General features: G+C 41.4%; 1 protein-coding gene across 1 annotated transcript in view; it reads right to left on the bottom strand.

Moving 5' to 3' along the window:
* The window catches only part of TNFSF11 (TNF superfamily member 11), a 31,337-nt gene extending 19,459 nt beyond the window's left edge, over window positions 1–11,878 (bottom strand). Inside the window, exons 1-2 of the mRNA XM_025874694.2 lie at window positions 11,648–11,878; window positions 4,716–4,883 (exon numbers count right to left, since the gene is read on the bottom strand). Coding sequence (XP_025730479.1) covers window positions 4,716–4,883; window positions 11,648–11,878 — 399 coding nt within the window. The remainder of the gene's footprint in view (window positions 1–4,715; window positions 4,884–11,647) is intronic.
* Between the last annotated feature and the right edge of the window lie 6,556 nt (window positions 11,879–18,434).

The raw sequence follows: 18,434 nt of genomic DNA, 5'->3' as shown, positions 1-18,434 counted from the left end.
GCTCAGAATGTATATTTAGGGCCTAAACACATGGTTTTCCACTGAGGCTGGCCGAGAGATCTAAGGACCAAGTGCCCCTGCTCAGGGCCTGAGCTCTCCACTCCACTCCTCAGGCTAGCAGAGGCCAGAGAGGCTGCCAAAGCTGGAAACAAGAATTGCTTTATAAATTGGACACCATATTTGTACTAGTGTTTTCTTTATTGTCATAGACTGTTATGATAGACTTTGTAAATTGTGGTTGGTAGGACTGGATTACTAAGAGGCTTTCAGAGTTCTGTGCTAAAGGGGAAAAAAAGCCAAGAAAGCCCAGCCACAAACAAAAAAGGGGGAAAAACAGCATTACTTGCCTGACCAAAGACGGGCTGGGTAAACAGCACTTTTTGCACACATATAATGTAATATTGTGCTTATGTCTAGCATTTGTTACCACTGGATGGGTTTGATCTTTCAATAATGATTGCAACCTCACATGTAATTTGTTTTATGGGTTCACTCAATATCTATATTAGAACTAAAACAAAGATACAAACCTACTTTATGAATGCCTGATACATCTATTTTCAGCATTGGCAAGAGAAATGAGAAATCTGATTATTTTGGCAAGATGTAAAGAATGTCATATTAACCAATAATTCTCATCAAAGGATAACACAGCTGGCAAATCACTCTTTGGCGAGGGTAAGAGAAGAATACTTCCTAGTCCAAGAAGAATACCTTGGGTATAGGAAAAATTATGGCAACGTGCCTAGCACGCTATGTGTGCTTAATAAACATGGCTTGATTCTAATGATAAGGTATGGATAACACTCGTCTCATTCGTAAAGATCCTCTCGTCTGGGGGAAGAAATAGCATCTTCTACCTCCAAACACTCATGGGTATATTACAACAGCTCCTTACTCTTGAAAAAGGATTGTCTGTGTGTAATGTTATTACCCATGAATAAGGGTAAAATCTTATAGCCCAACAACACAAAAATGTGCTATTAGCAAAATAAAGTTCTCCTCATCCTGTGAGTCATACTAATCTGTAAATATAATTAAAACCGTGTGCCTTTAATGAAAAGAGTTGATTATTCTTGTCTGCCCACAAATCTTTCTCCTTTGGCTGGCCAGGTACTGAATCTCTTATAGTGAGTGTTGCTTATTTGGAACGAGGCACCAAGTCCCCAAGGCGCTCCTAAAATACTGAAAACTCTGCCATTATTGCTCATTTTAAGTACAAACTGGTTTGTTGTTCTATCTAGACAGTTCGCTTAGAAAGCTCAAAGGAAATGGGACAACAAACAGGTATTAAGTTCTGATCAGGCAGGTGGGGGCAGAAACTGAGGCAACAGAAGGTGTAAGACTGGAGCAGTGATTGGCCACCAACACTCTCTCCAGCGGGATTTGTCTCCACTTAGGACATGAGGTAAGCCTATTACTTTTTAAAGATTGTAAACAAATCCTCCCAGTGCCATGTTCAAACCATTCAAACTATGCCCACTTATTTAAAATAATGTTATATAGTACTAAATTACATATACACACATTCACGCACATCCAGTAAAGTCTACTCTAAGGGGTTTGGTCTCCCACGGATCAGGACTTTGCATAGTTACGTCTTTCCCTTGTAAATGCTTCTGTAGAAGCATTTAATCTCCGTAAGCTTTTTTTTTTTTTTTAAGTCTTTCGCTTAACCAACTGAGCCACCCAGGCACCCCAATCTCCGTAAGCTTTATCTGTGCCTTGTTAAGTTCATTTTTAGGGCTGTTTAAACAATATGAATGGAATTTTTCATTTGTGTTTTCTAATTGTTGTTTGAAATGGGGACAGCTAGTGATTATTACTTAACTAATTTTTACAAACTGATTGACTTTGCTTGCAGCCTTTTAGTTCTTTCAAATTTACCCTAGTATACAATCATATCACATGCAAAGTTTGCCTTCATATATGTGTATGTATATATTCATATATTTTCTTATTTTATTCTCTCATATGATTACATTAGCTAGTATACTCTGAACAATGTTAAATAACGGGGCGGGGACACTAGGCATCTTTGTCGTGTTCCTGACTTTAAGAAAATGTTTCTGTTTTTCATCCCATTAAGCTAACTTTTAGTTTGAGGTATTTAGGAAAACATCAAGAATACATCTGGTTTTGTTTTCTAATGGATTTTAAACATCAGAAATAAATATGAAATTTGGTCAATCACTTATTTAGTATCTATGAGATGCTAATGTTTTTCTCTCTTGACCCATTAAGATGAACCACTTTTGCATTCCCTTAAATAAATGTTAATGGTATCCGTTTTTCTCAATATTTTTTTATTTTCAAAATTATCTTGGCTGATCCTATTCTTCCAGAAAAAAACCCCGAAGGATAATTCTTAAGAACCAGGACGCCCGTGAAATTAAAAGCTTATCTCTTCATTGTAAGGAGGTACAATATGGGTCAATTTACACAGAAAATTAGGAGATAGTAATTTACCTAACCAGAATTACCTTAATTAGGGGTTCTGTTTTTAACTAATAGATTATCTCTAGTACATGTAAATCATTGTTTAAAGATAGATTACCCAACATTTGGGAGAGGGCATAAAAAAGCAGACCAATGAAAATGAAACATAAAACAAAATAAATGAACAATAAAAATGAACAGACTAGCAGAGTTGCTGTTTCTATAGCCCAAAAATTACAATATAGGACAAAAAGATCAAATTAAGCCCACGCTTTAAAATATCTATCTACTCCATAAAGCTAAGCACCTATACACTAAATTATAACAAAAATGTAATATGTAAAACTGGTATGCTCTTATAGATAGTAGAGCAATATGTATTTCATTGATTCTCTGATGCATTTTTTTTTACATTTTAGTAACTCTGAAATTAAGATGCAAACAGAATCTATGATGATCATGTTTAACATATTTTTTGAGATTTTATTTATTTATTCATTAGAGACAGAGGGAGAGGCAGAGGGAGAGGGAGAAGCAGGCTTCCCACGGAGCGGGGAGCCCAATGTGGGACTCAATCCCAGGACCCCGGGATCATGACCTGAGCCGAAGGCAGATGCTTAACCGACTGAGCCACCCCGGTGCCCATGTGTTTAATATTTTTGTCGACATTTCTTTCTTTCTTTGTGATGCATGAAATAATGACATAAGTTAAAAATTGGTGGCATCTTAGATTTGACAAAATACAGCAAGTATCAACTTTAGATACAAAACAGCTTCATCTCCCTACCTCTAGCACATATCCTCTTTTCTTAAAATGCTATTATTATCTGTGAATCTTTTTAAAATAGACTAAATTAAAATGCAATTTAGATTTAAGGAGTTTGACAACTTTAGGATTTACCCTAAGATGATCAGAGATAGCCCAGGGAGTTGCATACTAGAGGCTGGGATAAATGGGTTGATGCAAGAATCCACACAGATGCGCATGTTAGTATGCAATGTGTGCAGGCAGGCATGCACTGGAGTCACTGGGTTCTACCCAGTTTTTGGTGGAGTCAGTAAGTAAAATAATTTCACAGCTGCAAAATTCTCAAGTGACTTTATTCAGAAAAGTAGAACACGCAGTTATTAATTGCAATGTTTCTCACTTGGAGCTGTCGGTGTAAGAGAAGTCACTGGTCTCCCCCATCCCCAACTCCTCCCTTCTCACTCAGCTCTCCTGGAAGATGAGAAGATGGACACAGAATTTCCACCTTGCCCACCACGTCACTTCCTGCTCTGCCTGCTTACCTCCTCACCACAGATGACAATGGATAACTTACAATTATTTTTTTTTTTATGCATGAGCTTGGTTTTTTTTTATTATTATGTAATGTTAATCACCATACATTACATCATTAGTTTTTGATGTAGTGTTCCATGATTCATTGTTTGCCTATAACACCCAGTGCTCCATGCAGAACGTGCCCTCCTTAATACCCATCGCCAGGCTAACCCATCCTCCCACTAGAACCCTCAGTTTCTCAGAGTCCATCGTCCCTCAAGGTTCATCTCCCCCTCCGATTTCCCCCCCTTCATTCTTCCCCTCCTGCTATCTTTTTCTTCTTCTTTTTTTTTTTAACATATCATGTATTATTTGTTTCATAGGTACAGAACTGTTATTTTTAACAGAGTCCTGGACCCTCTAGAACCCTCAGTTTTTCAGAGTCCATCATCTCTCATGGTTCATCTCCCCCTCCGATTTCCACCCCCCTTCATTCTTCCCCTCCTGCTATCTTCTTCTTCTTTTTTTTTTTAAACATATAATGTATTATTTGTTTCAGAGGTACAGAACTGTTATTTTTAACAAAGTCCTGGACCGACAGATGTGGAATAGGAGATCCTACCTTTACAAAACCAAATGTAAAGGAAATAGCAGTGAGTCCTATAAATTGAGGGAATGGTTTCTAGGGCAGGGAATTCACACCAGCAAACTGACCCATTAACGACCACAAACTATCTTTGTCCTCCTTCAATGTATGAATTTAAATGACTCCTCTTAAAAAAAAAGAAAGGAAAGGAAAGAAAAGAATATGTGCATGAATGTCTCTAGTCATCATAAGAAGCCATTACCAGCTTCAAAAGAATTCTACTAATCTCTTTTAAAAATTCTCTTTAGCTCTTTTACAAATTATAAAAATGAAAAAGAACAAAGTCAAAAGCACTTAGCCAGTATTAATTTTCGGTATTAGCAGGGTCAGTGAGGACCCTTGACTTGTAGCCTCATGCGGACTCACCTTTTGTACAGCTGCTCGGAAGGCCTGTTTAATGCTCTTACACGAATCAGGAATTAATTTTGTTTCTTGACTCTCCAGAGTTGTGTCTTGCAAATCTGCGTTTTCGTGGAGTTTGAAAATTCTATTAATGCAATGAGTGTCATCTTCTGATATTCTATTAGGATCCATCTGAGGGAAAAAAAAAGTCAGGACATGGAGTAATTATCATTGATCATTCTGCTATTTAATAAAGTGTGACTGACTTAAGGACCAAAAAATTCATTCTTACAAGAGTCTTTATGTCTCCAACAATTAATAGTGAGTACAATTCCCCTCAAATTGGTGAAACATTGACTTCTAATTCATTTTTATGAGTACCTATGATTCACAACACAAGTATACACGTGTGAATCATGGGGAAATGATCAAAATTGTCTGCCAACATGAAAGTCCTCGTGCGGGGAGGACTGTCGAGGAAAATCACGTGAGGTCAGTGCAGGTAGAGAAAGCTTTTTCTCTTTAAGCCATACCCAGCATGCTAGATAGGATGATGAAACTCACTTGGATATTCAAAGCATGAAGCCTACGAAAATCAGGTGAAATAAACACCATCTTTAGCCACCATGTTTTCTGGCCTTTCTCCCTTAATCAATGTATATATATTTTTTAAAGATTTTATTTTTTTAACAGAGAGAGACACAGCGAGAGAGAGAACACAAGCAGGGGGAGTGGGAGAGGGAGAAGCAGGCTTCCCGTCGAGCAGGGAGCCCGATGCGGGGCTCGATCCCAGGACCCTGGGATCATGACCTGAGCCAAAGGCAGACGCTTAATGACTGAGCCACCCAGGTGCCCCCAATGTATATTTTAATCAGCCAAAGAAGGGAGGGAGAAATCCAGTTCCTAGGTCCCCCAAAAAACCTAAAGCCAGAAGTATAATTTCCCTTTGTGTTGAAACTCTCATCAGTGTTTCTTAACCTGGAGTGGTATGTCTGTCAGGGGGCGAAAGTTAATGTCACATGGGATGAAGAAGGCTGTTTGGGGTGAGCAGGCTGTATGGATACTTGCAGGGGGGAGATGCGAAAATTCCTACAATTTAAGGGACTGTCCCACCCAAAATATCCCCATAGAGTTGTTAGCTGGTTGTCTGCATACACATCTCTTTAAGTATTACTCTTTTCTTGAGATTGTCTACCCCCTCCTCCTGAGGTTCTGATAAGCCCTTGTAACAGTTTCTTTTTTTTTTTTAAAGATTTTATTTATTTATTTGACAGAGAGAGACACAGTGAGAAAGGGAGGACAAGCAGGGGGAGTGGGAGAGGGAGAAGCAGGCTTCCCGCGGAGCAGGGAGCCCGATGCGGGGCTCGATCCCAGGATCCTGGGACCCTGACCTGAGCCGAAGGCAGACGCTTAACGACTGAGCCACCCAGGCACCCCGCTTGTAGCAGTTTCAACTGCCAAGCAAAGGGTAGAGATAATTTAGCTATCAATTGTTTTAATAATAATTGTTTAACTTATTGTCCTCTTCTTTCAAAAATTCAAGGTACCTTGTGTGCATTTGCTCATTAGTAGGTACATACTGGATGAAGAAAGGAAAAATTATAGAAGTTTATAATATAAGCTCAGTGAATTAATACCAGCTCTCTCAGTGCCTGGTTTATCTTCTTAAAAGTAATCAAAAAAGATGGGTAGGTTTATTAACCAACCATCAGAAATAAACTGGAAAGTATTCTATCCATATCTGAGGTTCTTGAAATGAATGATAACCTTTCAACACATGTGCACCCACTAATACAGATTTTATTATTTCAGTCTTGCATATGGGAGAGGTGTCCTTAACAAAGCAAAACTATTTGTAATCCATATTTATTTTTCATATTTTCTTTACAATAATCAGTATAAATTGGAATATGTGAGTTTTTATATAAGGAAAGCTTTTCAATCACCCCTTTTTTTTTAAAAGCTCACTTATGCCACTAAGTTTCCCACAAAATCAGAGAAGCCTGGGCAGCTGATATGAAGGGTCATTGGGTTCAGAACTCAAGAAGGAAGAATCATGCCAAGGCCTCAGTTGGCTCACCACCAAGAAACTGCTGAACTACAAGAACAATGTGGTGTTCGCGGGGAAATGCCTGGAGACCCTAAAATTGGTTGAGCTCCAGGCCTGCTTACAGACTAAGCGCCATCAAGCGGAAGCAGTGTTGTCCGCCATGTTGTCACTACTGGAAGTAGAGTCCGAGCCCCTGTAGCTTCAAGGGCTCACCTGGAGCTCCTTAGAAACGCAGACTCTCAGGTCCCTGGTGCACCACCTGAGAATCTGCATCCTAACTAGATCCCAGGTCCTCCCCATGTACATGAAAGTTGGAGAATGCTTTCAAATATGAAATGTACAAATATAGATCTTCAGCTCTTAAAAGCTCTCGAAATTTCCTTGGACACCAATTTTAATTTTTTTCACAAGCAATAGCAGTTAGTACAAAACTCTTGTGACAATAATAATGGCTAGTGATCTGATGCAAAGAAATGTAACACAAAGATTTTGTCCCCTGTCTTTTAAAAAGTCTCCACTTTTTGGTGGCCCAGATGCCACCCCCAGCCAACTGAACCCACATCCCTGAGGGTAGGGGCCAACTAAATCTCTCTCCCCAAGGGCTTCAAATGTGCTCTGGAGAACCACTGTTTAGGAAGGCAACACAAGAACTAAAACGTATATAAACGTCATCCAATTGTTTTCCCAAAAGAAAGCATGGCATAGTTAATTTCAATAGTCATTTATTTTGTTTACTTAAAGGCCATACGTTAGAAATGTCTTGTTAACCTATAACCAGACGTCTTTCTTGTTCCAGTGTCTTGTAGCTCTCCATTCCCCAAAATGGAGACCAGGAAAAAAGAGAGGAGTTGAGGAGTGGGGGCTGGCAGACCACACACACCAGTGGGGGCCTCGGCTCTGGTAGTCTCCATGCGGGGAAGACCCTAGGGCAAGGCGTGGGGCACTCCACAATGCTGGTCCAGTGGCTGAACAGAGGACTCTCCTATCACACACCCTCTCTCCAGACACACTAGTCTGGAGAGAGAATTTGCATGACTGAAAAAAATGCTACTTTTTAGTCTAGTTTAGCTACTCATTAGATAACTTCCATACCGCAAGTTTCTAGTGTTGTGAATCATTTGAAAAGCTTCTTCAGTAAATTGAACATACCAGGCACTGGGTTTGATGCTGCCAATGATGTAGTGAGCAAAACAGGCAGTCCTTCCCTTCTTGAACCAATGTATTGTACACAACAGAGGAACGCACAAGCTCATCAAAAAAAAAAAAATCATTGTAAACTGAGTTACAAACGAATTCATTGTACCTAGAAATGTCTGAATGTATTCTATAAACCTTGAATATCTGATTTAAAAGACTTTATAATGCATTTATCAGATGATGTAGTTCATCTGAAATGAAAGTCTTTAAAAAAAACAAACTTCCTTGAAATGTGATCATGTGTAGGGTTAAATGAAGCAGGATGCTTGACATTTGTGCTACTTCGTTATCTGTTTTTTCAAACAGGCAGCCCGCACACCTCCACATCAGAGTCGCAGTCATGACTGCTCTCTAGTTTGGGGAACAAACACCCAGGGAGGTTGGTGTGCATACTGGGCGTTTGGGGGAAGGAGTTCAAAGGGCAACAGAGATTGAGTTTTCTGAAAAGCTTACCTTGTAGCTAAACTCCAAACTTTGAATATGGTTATATGGATGTTAAAAGAAAGAAAGAAAGAAAGAAAGAAAGAAAGAAAGAAAGAAAGAAAGAAAGAAAGAAAGAAAGAAAGGAAGAAAAGAAAGAAAGAGAGGAAGGAAGGAAGAAAGAAGAAAGGACACACGCATCAATTTTACAAGCAACTTTTTGGAAGTTTTTTTTCTTCTTCTTCTTCGCAAACCAAAGTATGAATACTATGTGGTAAATATATAGCACAAACCACATGCTATTTTTTCTTTGGCAAGGTTCGTGGAGGAAAAGCCAATCTACTTTAGATCTAGTACTTTTTTTTTTTTCTTTTCAATCTGGGCACAGGCAATCTGCAAACATTTGGGAGGCTGATTCATTTTTAACTATTCAAACATGAGTTGAGAAGGGGAAACATTTTTTAAAGTCACTAATTTTTACACTATTCTGGGCATTCTTCTAAATGCATTTAAAACTAAATTAAGTGGGTTTTTTTCTTGAAGAATTATATAGCAACCCCCCCCAAACAAAAACAATAGAACTGGCTCCTTTTTCTCTTTTGTTTACTATAAACTGCAAACATGTTACTTGATCCTAGATGATTTCATTCTAATTCAGATGCATTCAGAAACCCCAAGTAGTTGACACTTCCGACTTTAGTGGAACTAAATAAAGTATCTCTTATTTGCTACCAAGTTCTAATCTAAAGGAGTTGACATGAGTAAAAATGTTATATTAGTGATGGGTCAAATCGAGTCTACTCTCTTAGCTAGTAGAAATTTGAAAGAGGGCCTCTGGCATATGTAAAAGTGGAAAGAATTGTAGAATGAACTCCCACAAACCTATCACCAAGCTTCAACAATTATCAACCCATGGCCAATCTTGTTTCATCTATAAGCAACCACTTCCCTACCCCGAACCCTCCCCACCTATTATTTTGAAACAAATGCCAGACATCATAGCATTTCACTTGTACCTTACTTTAGAAAGTATCTCCAAATGATTAGGACTCCTTTAGGTATCAAAGGTAGATACTATATACTCAATAAAACACAACCAAATCTAGTGGTGTCTTCCTATGAACACATTGCTCCTGATATAACTTCTTTCTAAAGAAGTTGCCCCTTTAAAAGTGCAGTACGAAAATGGGGTTCAGGAGTAATGGCTAATATATTTGGCATAAGTTTTAGAGAAACCCATTCTTCATGGCATTTAGGAAAATTATACCTATAAAATCTGATGACATTAAATCTACAAATGAAAATTTTCTAGGTAGGCTTACTAATTGGCCTTTTACTTTGGAAAAAGGTGTTGAGAGCTTCACTATTACTCATGTAACGTCAAGACGGCTAAATTTTGATAAGCGATCATCAGACAGACCCCCGAGCCTACCAGACCATTAAGACTGCTGTGGAGATGCAGAACATCTGTCCTAAGAGCCCAGCGTGCCACTCTTTTCTACATGGCCACACCCATTTCCACAGTTCCCACCAATCTAAGCTGCTCATCTTCCCTACAGCTCATTCATTCCCCTCTGCTCTTTCCCTGCTGAACACTCACTTCACAATTACTGCTACGAAAATGCATATTCCTAAGGTGTTAGAAAAGATAAAAAGTAGTAGAGAATGATTGCATCTTTTGTCCTTTTTCTGAATGCTGCTCTCTTGTATGACTAAGAAATTTAAGTCTTTTGTTATAGGTACCTCCATTATCTGGCACCATGCAATGCACGTAGTAGGTGGACATTTTATGAATTGAATTAATGATCCTTAACTCCCATTCCATAGCACTTAATAGTCTCATCTGCCGTGTAGGCACTCAATACATACAGACTTTACATGGAAGGAGAAAACTAGGTGGGAAAATGGGTGAACCACTCATTCTTGACTGCATCATACTCTGAAGAAAGAAAAACATTTCATCACTTTGATATAGATGTGTGTAATCTTTGTTGCAAAAGTTGTTCTGTTAAGAAAAAAATATATCAATAGGTAAAGATTATTTTTATTAAGATGCAAATAAATACAAGTGTCCTAGTATTGCTCATAGTATTTTCACCTTTTTTTAAAGTAGATAATCAAACTTGCTCTATAAAACACAAAACAGCGGATAATGAATATTTAACAAAAAGCCTATGATTACAAGTAATGGAGTTCAAGACTCTGGCACATGTCAAAAACCCATACAATCCAAGCAATGCTGTGTTTTGATGCATCCAATTTGGTTTAGTAATCACCTTTGAATCTGAAAACCAATGAAGTCCAAACCCAACTCTCTTTTCCCATAAAAAAAAAAAAATTGCACAGTCAGCCCTCCACTTCCTCTGACAAAGAGTTCACAGCACCAGACAAGAACATTTGAATGAATCTAACCAACTGCACTGCAATTTCCAAGAAAACACAAGAGCATAAACCACCAGAAAGCATAATATTACAGATTTACCCCTTCCTTTCTACTATCTTTCCCTGCAGTTCCCAGTCCTCTTTCTCATCGTTTAGAAGTTTAGTTATTTGCTAGACTGTAGCGAGGCTGTATCAGGGGTGAGAACTTCACCACCATCACACACACCTTGCTTCCCTCTTCCGCCCACCTCAGTGGGAAGGCACCGGGTCCTTCCCTCCTCTTGCACCCAGAGCGAGCGAAGCCCCTGTCCCGCAACCAGGCTTCTCTGGGCGCACCGTCACTTGGCCCATCAGGCGCCTTGGGCATCTCCACTGGGTGCTCCAGCGGCTGCCTGCAGTGCAAGCACCGCGCGCGACCTTCGGCTCTGCGCTCTCCTCCAGCACGGCGGCCCGGAGCCCACCTGCAAAGCAGCCAGCCCCACGAACCAAACCCTCTGCAGGTGGTGGGCAGGCAGGGAGAGGGTTGCCGCCTAAGCGCTCAATTTTTCCCTTAAGTAGACGTTAATTCTTAGCTCCAGATTAGAAATGGAAGGGGTTGTAGGGGGAGTGTGCAATCATCCATTAGAGGTGAGCGGCCAATGCTGCGTCGCGGGGGAAATTCAAACGCAACAGGCCGGGCGAGCCCAGCCTCTGCCCGCTGCGGGGCAGGGACGGGAGCGGAGAGCAGAGGCGAGCGCGCGGGGCCCCGCGCCGGGCTGTCCCCGAGCCGAGCCGGACGCACCCTCTTTAGTCACTTTCCCCTCCCGAATATGCAAGATCCAGGGAGCCGAGCCGGGCGGCCAGACTCAGTTTCCCACGAGTGCGGAAGGGACGAGGTGGGCGGACCCCCGGGGAGGCGGGCACTCACCTGAGCTCTGAAGTAGAGGAACAGGGCGACGCTGCAGACCACCTGGCCCAGCCCCAGTCCCAGGAAGGCCACGAAGATGGAGCGGGAAGCGGCGGCGGGCTGGTGCGGCGCGGGCGGCGCGGGCGGCTGGGGGGCGTGCAGGGGGCCCTCGTGCGCGGCGCCGGAGCCGCCGCTGCCCATCTCCTCCGAGCCGCGCAGGTACTTAGTGTAGTCTCGGCTGGCGCGGCGCATGGCGCTCGGCCGGCTGGCTGCTGCGCTCCCCTCCCTCGCTCGCTCTCTCCCTCGCCTCTGCCCGCGACCAACTCTAAAGACGGCGCGGAGCCGGCGCGGGGCCAGGCGGGCCTCGACGTGGGGCACTCAGAGGCGGGCGCTGCTCGGGGGGCGCGCGGGCGAGCGGGCAGGGCGCCCGGCTACCCCAACTCTTATAAACCGCTGGCGAGGGCTGGCCTCGGGAGCCAATCAGCCCCGGGCGAGGCTGCCTCTTCCACTCCCACCTCTGTCTCCCCTTCCTTCCTTTCTCCTCCCTCGCTTTCTTACTCTCTCTGAACGGCCTCCTCCCCATCAGCGCTCTCAGAGGATAAGGGCTGTGGGTTGTTCCAGCGGAGCCAGACGCCACTTGCTCATCTTCAGCCGCCAAGAGATGGGCCGGGGGAGAGGCAGATGGTGCCTCGGTTAAGGATACGGATAAAGGGACATCGCAGACGGGCCGTTAGCATCCCTGAACTTCAGTTTCTCCTATAGGATTTAGGAAGTTGGACTTGGTGATCTCTTGGTCATCCGGTCCTCCTCCCCATCACCCCGAAAGAAGTTCAACCAGGAATATCCTTGGGGATCCTGAGGGTGCGGCCTCTATCATGGTTCCAAATACAGGTTCCGAATTATTTTGGCAGCCTTAGAAAACCAGAGCCCCGGTCCCAAATCCCTGTTTTCTGCACCCTCAAAGTGGCTTTGAGTAGGGCAGGTTTTGAATGTGGGAGCAGAGAGCCTAGAGGCACCAACTCTGAGCTAGGAAAAGAAAACAGTACAGAGAGAAGGGTAGGCTCCAGTAGCTTCATATATGGGACCATATATTACATTCCGACAGGGTTCGTCACATGCCATTCCTATTGCTTGACGGTTATTCTCCTTCAGTATCCGAAAGATAAGAGGGCTATACTCTAAGATATAGGGAGCCCCGGGGGAGCTCCTGACTGTGAATGGAGAAAGATGAATGTTACCCAAGGTTGAAGGTGTAAGTTAAATGTCAGTTTCATTGCTAAAGAAAACTTTCAAGGGTTTTTAAAAAGCCCCTATTCGGAATTGTGCCCCTCGGTGAGAAAATGAAAATATGGATTAGGCTCACAAATTCTGATACATCTTCAGCAGGAAGTAAGGGAAGTGGGTGCTGGACAGTTGAGACACCTACAAAAATTCCACCTCTGTGGTGTTCTACATTTCATGAATCCTTTTTAACTTTGTGTTCTCTTTCTGCATAGTTCTCTAATGGGTTCTTCTCTAGGCAAGATTTCTCACAAATGACACATCTCTAAGTTAGTAAAGCTTGTGCACTCAGGTGAACACTTAGAACACAGCACATTTTGAAGAATAGCAACCAGGTTGGATTTAAAAAAGCATCTGTACAAACGAAATGGTTTGTTCAAATAAAAAAAATGCTTTTAGCATTTATGTGTGTATGTATAACAAGTTTGATAGGAAAAGAGGGGGAAAAATTTGCAGACTCCAGTATAGAAGTAATTAACATTAATCTTCTACTCCATGCAGACCTGGGCCTCTCCCTACTTTTTGTTTGTTAACTTTGAGGATAACATGTTATTTTCCTCTTTAGTCTTCTTTTGGAAAACAATTCTATATTTCGTCTTTTTTTGTAGATCTTTAATAAGATCAAAGAAGTTTAAAATGCATTATAACAACTAAACCCTGGGGCGTATGGGTGGCTCCTTGATTTCAGCTCAGGTCATGATCTCAGGGTCCTGCGATTGAGCCCTGTGTCAGGCTCTGCATCCAGAGTGGAGCCTGCTTGGGATTCTCTCTCTCTCCTTCTCTCTCTGCCCCTCCCCCCACCCCGGGCACTCTCTCTCTCTCTAAAATAATAATAATAACAACAACTAAACCCACAATGACCTCTCTGTAATCCCTTCCATTTTTTCCAGTGTTTTACATACATTTTTGTTCCTTGCCATCATTATCCTCAGATTACAAGAGGGTCCTTCAAATCTCTGAGTCATGTTCAGGTATGTTTGACCCAGTAGCTTCATAGTTTCATATATTAGACCACATGTTATGTTCGTACAGAATTTTTCATGTGACATTCCTACTGCTTGGCACTTGTGTTCCTTTAGTACCCTAAAGATTCTATCTCATTGTATTCTGGCATGCATCGGCTGAATTGGAAACCACTGTCAGTCCATTTGTTGCTTCTTTGAAGGTAATGAACCTTTCCAGCCTCTTTATTTGCTTATTCATTCATCAGCATTCCACCCCTTGATATATAAACTCCACATGTTCAAGAACTTTATCTGTACTATTCATCTCTATATCCCCATATTCTAGAACGTTGCCTGATATATAGTAAGTGCACAGTAAATATGTGCTGAATAGAAATATGATTGGAGGGGACTGCCACAATCCCTGTCCAAGTCACATTGTTTTTTTACCTAATTAATCATGTCACCTAACTGGTCCCACTTCCTCCAGACTTGCTTGCCCCTGAACAGCTCTACACACACTGACTGGGATTTCCTTTTAAAGCAAAAAGATGTATCATTTGCCTACTTCCAACCCTCTAATGGCTTCCAAGTGTCATTGGTATAAAGTCTAAACTCTTGAGATAAAAACCTCCAATGGTCCTTCACAACCTGGCTCAAGACTCCTGTTCTACATCAGTTTTGAATATTATCCTTCACCGTAGTGTGCTTCTCTCCCTTCTGTCCACAGTGGGATGACTCTCCTACTCAGCCTTCCTCTTTCTGCTCCAGTGCCATTTCTCCAGTAGTCCTCCTTTGTGCCCCTGACCTGGGTGGGCTCCTTCTGTTTCATGGCCCCACAACACCGTTAACTCCTCCTATCATGACACTCATGCACTCACTCACTCACAGATACATTACTGGAAACCTACCATATACCATGCACCAGGCTGGATCCCAATGACAGAGTGATCAAGACAAACATGCAGCTTACAGTCTGGTGGGAAAGAAACATATCAAACAAATCATCAAATAATTAACTAAAACTATGATGAGTGTTCCAAAACCAAAGTGCTAGAATGATGAGAACATTTTAGTAATGGGGAGGGGGACTAACCTCTTCTCAAGAGGCAAAGATAATGATTAAAACTAATACTTGAATAATAGCTATCAAGGGAGAGAGTGACCAGGGGTCTATCTTAGGCAGAGAATCATTATGTTATTATAATTCTTTGTTTAATACATCTTCCCAATTGAACATGTCTGTCTTACTGTGAACTCATAAATAGATTTATTATTACCTTAATATATCAATTAACCAGGTACTTTGTTACTAAAATTGCAAAATAATTAAGTCAGAGCCCTAGTGAACTAAGGCATTAAGAGATGTCAAGCCCAAAAACACAGTTGAAGGTTCAAGTTTATGTCAATACTCAGCTACAAACAACATGATGATTAGATCAACATTTCTCATGCTGCATTTCCTAAGACCCTGGTGTATTAAGATGAAAATCCTTTGGAGTCAAGGGACAATTTATTGGTGCATGTAGTTGAAAAATGTAGCATTAGGTCTAGATTCAGGCATGGTTGGACACAGGCCTTCATCAAATGTCTTTCCCTTGAGCCAGGGGATTGAGTTAACCTAATCGGAACCTATGGGCTGAGAGGAGAAGAGAGAGGAGAGATAACTCCCAAAGGAAAATTAAAGTACAGAGATCAAAAACAAGGAATTGATGCTGTGTTGCTGGGCAGGCAAAAATACCAGTTACGACCAGTGACTCTGCTAGGTCAGCGGTGTTCACGCTCTTTGGTTTCAGGACTGCTTTCTATTCTTAAGAGTTAATGAGGACCCCAAAGGACTTTTGTTCATATGAGTTATATTTGTGAATATTTGGCATAGTTGAAATCTAAGCTGAGAGATTTTTTAAAGATTTTATTTATTTATTTAATTGACAGAGAGAGAGAAAGACAGCAAGACAGGGAACACAAGCAGGGGGAGTGGGAGAGGGAGAAGCAAGCCTCCAGCAGAGCAGGGAGTCTGATGTGGGGCTTGGTCCCAGGACCCTGTGATCATGACCTGAGCCGAAGGCAGTGGCTTAACTGACCGAGCCACCCAGGCGCCCCTAAACAGAGATTTTTTTTAACCTATTAGCATGTTAACACAGTAAAGTTTTATAAAATATAACCATTTATATTTTTTTAAGTAGGGAGAAAAGTAACACTGTTTTACATTTTTTCAAATCACCTTACTATCTGGCTTAATATATCCTCATATCCATTTCTGTATTTAATCGGTTATATTACTGAACATCATACAGCCTCTAGAAAATTCCACTGTATACTCTTGGGAGAATGAGAAGGAAAAAGGACCATAATGCTGTAGTTTTATTAGAAAATACTTCTTTTTTTTAAGATTTTATTTATTTATTTGGGAGAGAGAGCATGAGCAAGGGGGAGAGGGAGAAGCAGACTTCCTGCTGAGCAGGAAGCCCAACATGGGACTCGATCCTGGACCCTGGGATCATGACCTGAGCCAAAGGCAGTTGCTTAACCGACTGAGCCACCCAGGCGCCCCACTAGGAAATACTCCTGACTTCACAGAACCCGTGAGAGAATCTCAGAGACTCTTAGGCATTCCGCAACTACACTCTGAAAATGGCTGCTTTAGATGTTATTTGACATTCACTTAAATAAAGGAGGAGGTCCCATGGTCAGATTAGCTTGGAAATAAAATTGGTTGGTGTTTGTTTAATGCAGATCTTATCAGTGGCAGTAATGTACAAAAGCATATTGTAAATCTCAAGAAAAGGGATTGGATATTCACTGATTTTCAGATTTTCTAGTTTGTGGGGAGGAGGAGGAGGGTGGGGTGGAGTGCTTCATGTATCAGGGTTTAATGAGCAGGAATTGGTAAAAACTTGATGAGAGACCCCTGTAGGACACAAATGGTCCATACAACACAAATGACCTACGTGTCGGTACAAAGGTCAGCAGGCAGGGGAACATACAGAGACTGCCGGAACAGGAGAAGGAGGGACAAGACACAAGACCCTGGAGAACACGGAAGGCTGGGAAATTGGAGAAAAGCGTTCCTATCCATTATAAGGCAGCGTGCTAGCCTTACAAAGCATTCCCACAGACTTGGGGCTTTTAGTCCTTGCCAGGGCTTCGTGGCTTCGTTCTTAAACTCTGCTGTTCGATCAGATGACTCTCAAGCTCCTTCCCATGTTTCTAGCATCTTCTGGTTCCTACTTCCCTCACTGCCTCTTTTCACCCTCTAGCCTTTCAGCTTTATGCCCCAGCAACACAGAATTGCTTGCACCCTCCCATTTTTTACTTCTATACCTTGGGTCGTTCAGTCTGCCAGGATTGGCCTTCCCCGGATTTTTCATCTGATTACCAGCTTATCTTCAAACATACAGTTAAGGCCCCCTTGTCTTTATGAAGCTTTTCTTGATACTTTTCCAGAGGCCGGCCACCACTTCTCTAGGATTCTTTGTTACACTATGTCTATATGTTGTCATATCTCTGAAATGTTTTTTATAATCTTTAATTTACTTCTCTAACCTACTAGGCCATTAGCTCCTGAGGGAAGTTACCTTTGTATTCCTACTGCCTGAACCCAGTGCTTAAAGAATGTTTGTAAAATGAGTGAAGAAATAAAGAAAAGAATATGCAAGACAAATACCTTATGATTTTACTCATATGTGGAATTTAAGAAACAAAACAAACGAACAAAATAAAAAAGAGACAAACAAACAACAAAAAAACCCCAGACTCTTAACTATAGAGAACAAACTGGTGGTTCCCTGAGGGGAGGTGGGTGGGGGATGGGTGAAATAGGTGAAGGGGATGACGAATACTGAGTAATGTACAGAATTGTTGAATCACTATATTGTACACCTGAAACTAATATAACTCTGTATATTAATTATACTGAAATTTTAAAATCATAATAAAAAATAAATTAAAAAGAAGAAAAGAATATGCAAACGATTCTGGCATTCTAATAACAAAGGGCTGGACTAGGGAGAAGACTGAGTGTTAAAGAGGAAAGTACCCAAATAATGTCACTCTCTAAATCTCTTTATTACTTTGATAGCCTAGTTAGATTAGGGAAATTTATACAGCAAACTTACAGACATAATATGTCTATACCATAATGAGGAATGTATTTTTTATGCTAATTTTGTAAAATTTTAATATCAAGCTTTAGAACTTAACAAATTTTACCTTGAGTGACTTTCAGATTTTATGTAATTATATAGGAGCAGTTCTCAAACATTTTAGTCTCAGAAACTTTTTACTCTCCTAAAAACCAGAGACCCCCAAAAGCTGAATTTATTTATTTTTTTTTAGAGAGAGAATGCATGCATGACGGGGGTGGGATGGGGTGGAGGGTGGGAGGGGCAGAGGAGAGAAGGAGAGGGAGAATCTTAAGCAGGCTCCACACTTAGTGCTCAGCCCTGAGCCCCACGGGGGTGCTCAGTCTCACAACCCTGAGATCATGACCTGAGCTGAAATCAAGAGTCAGATGCTTAACCAACAAAGCCACCCAGCTGCCCCCAAGAGCTGAATATTTTAATATGGGTTATAGCTATTAA

This window comes from Callorhinus ursinus, unplaced genomic scaffold, assembly GCF_003265705.2.
Source record: "Callorhinus ursinus isolate GAN/ISIS: 27379988/994484 unplaced genomic scaffold, GSC_fseal_2.0 scaffold7, whole genome shotgun sequence".
NCBI classification, from domain to species: Eukaryota; Metazoa; Chordata; class Mammalia; order Carnivora; family Otariidae; genus Callorhinus; species Callorhinus ursinus.
The sequence above is the reverse complement of the archived record's forward strand: the minus strand, read 5'-3'. Positions and strand labels throughout refer to the sequence as shown.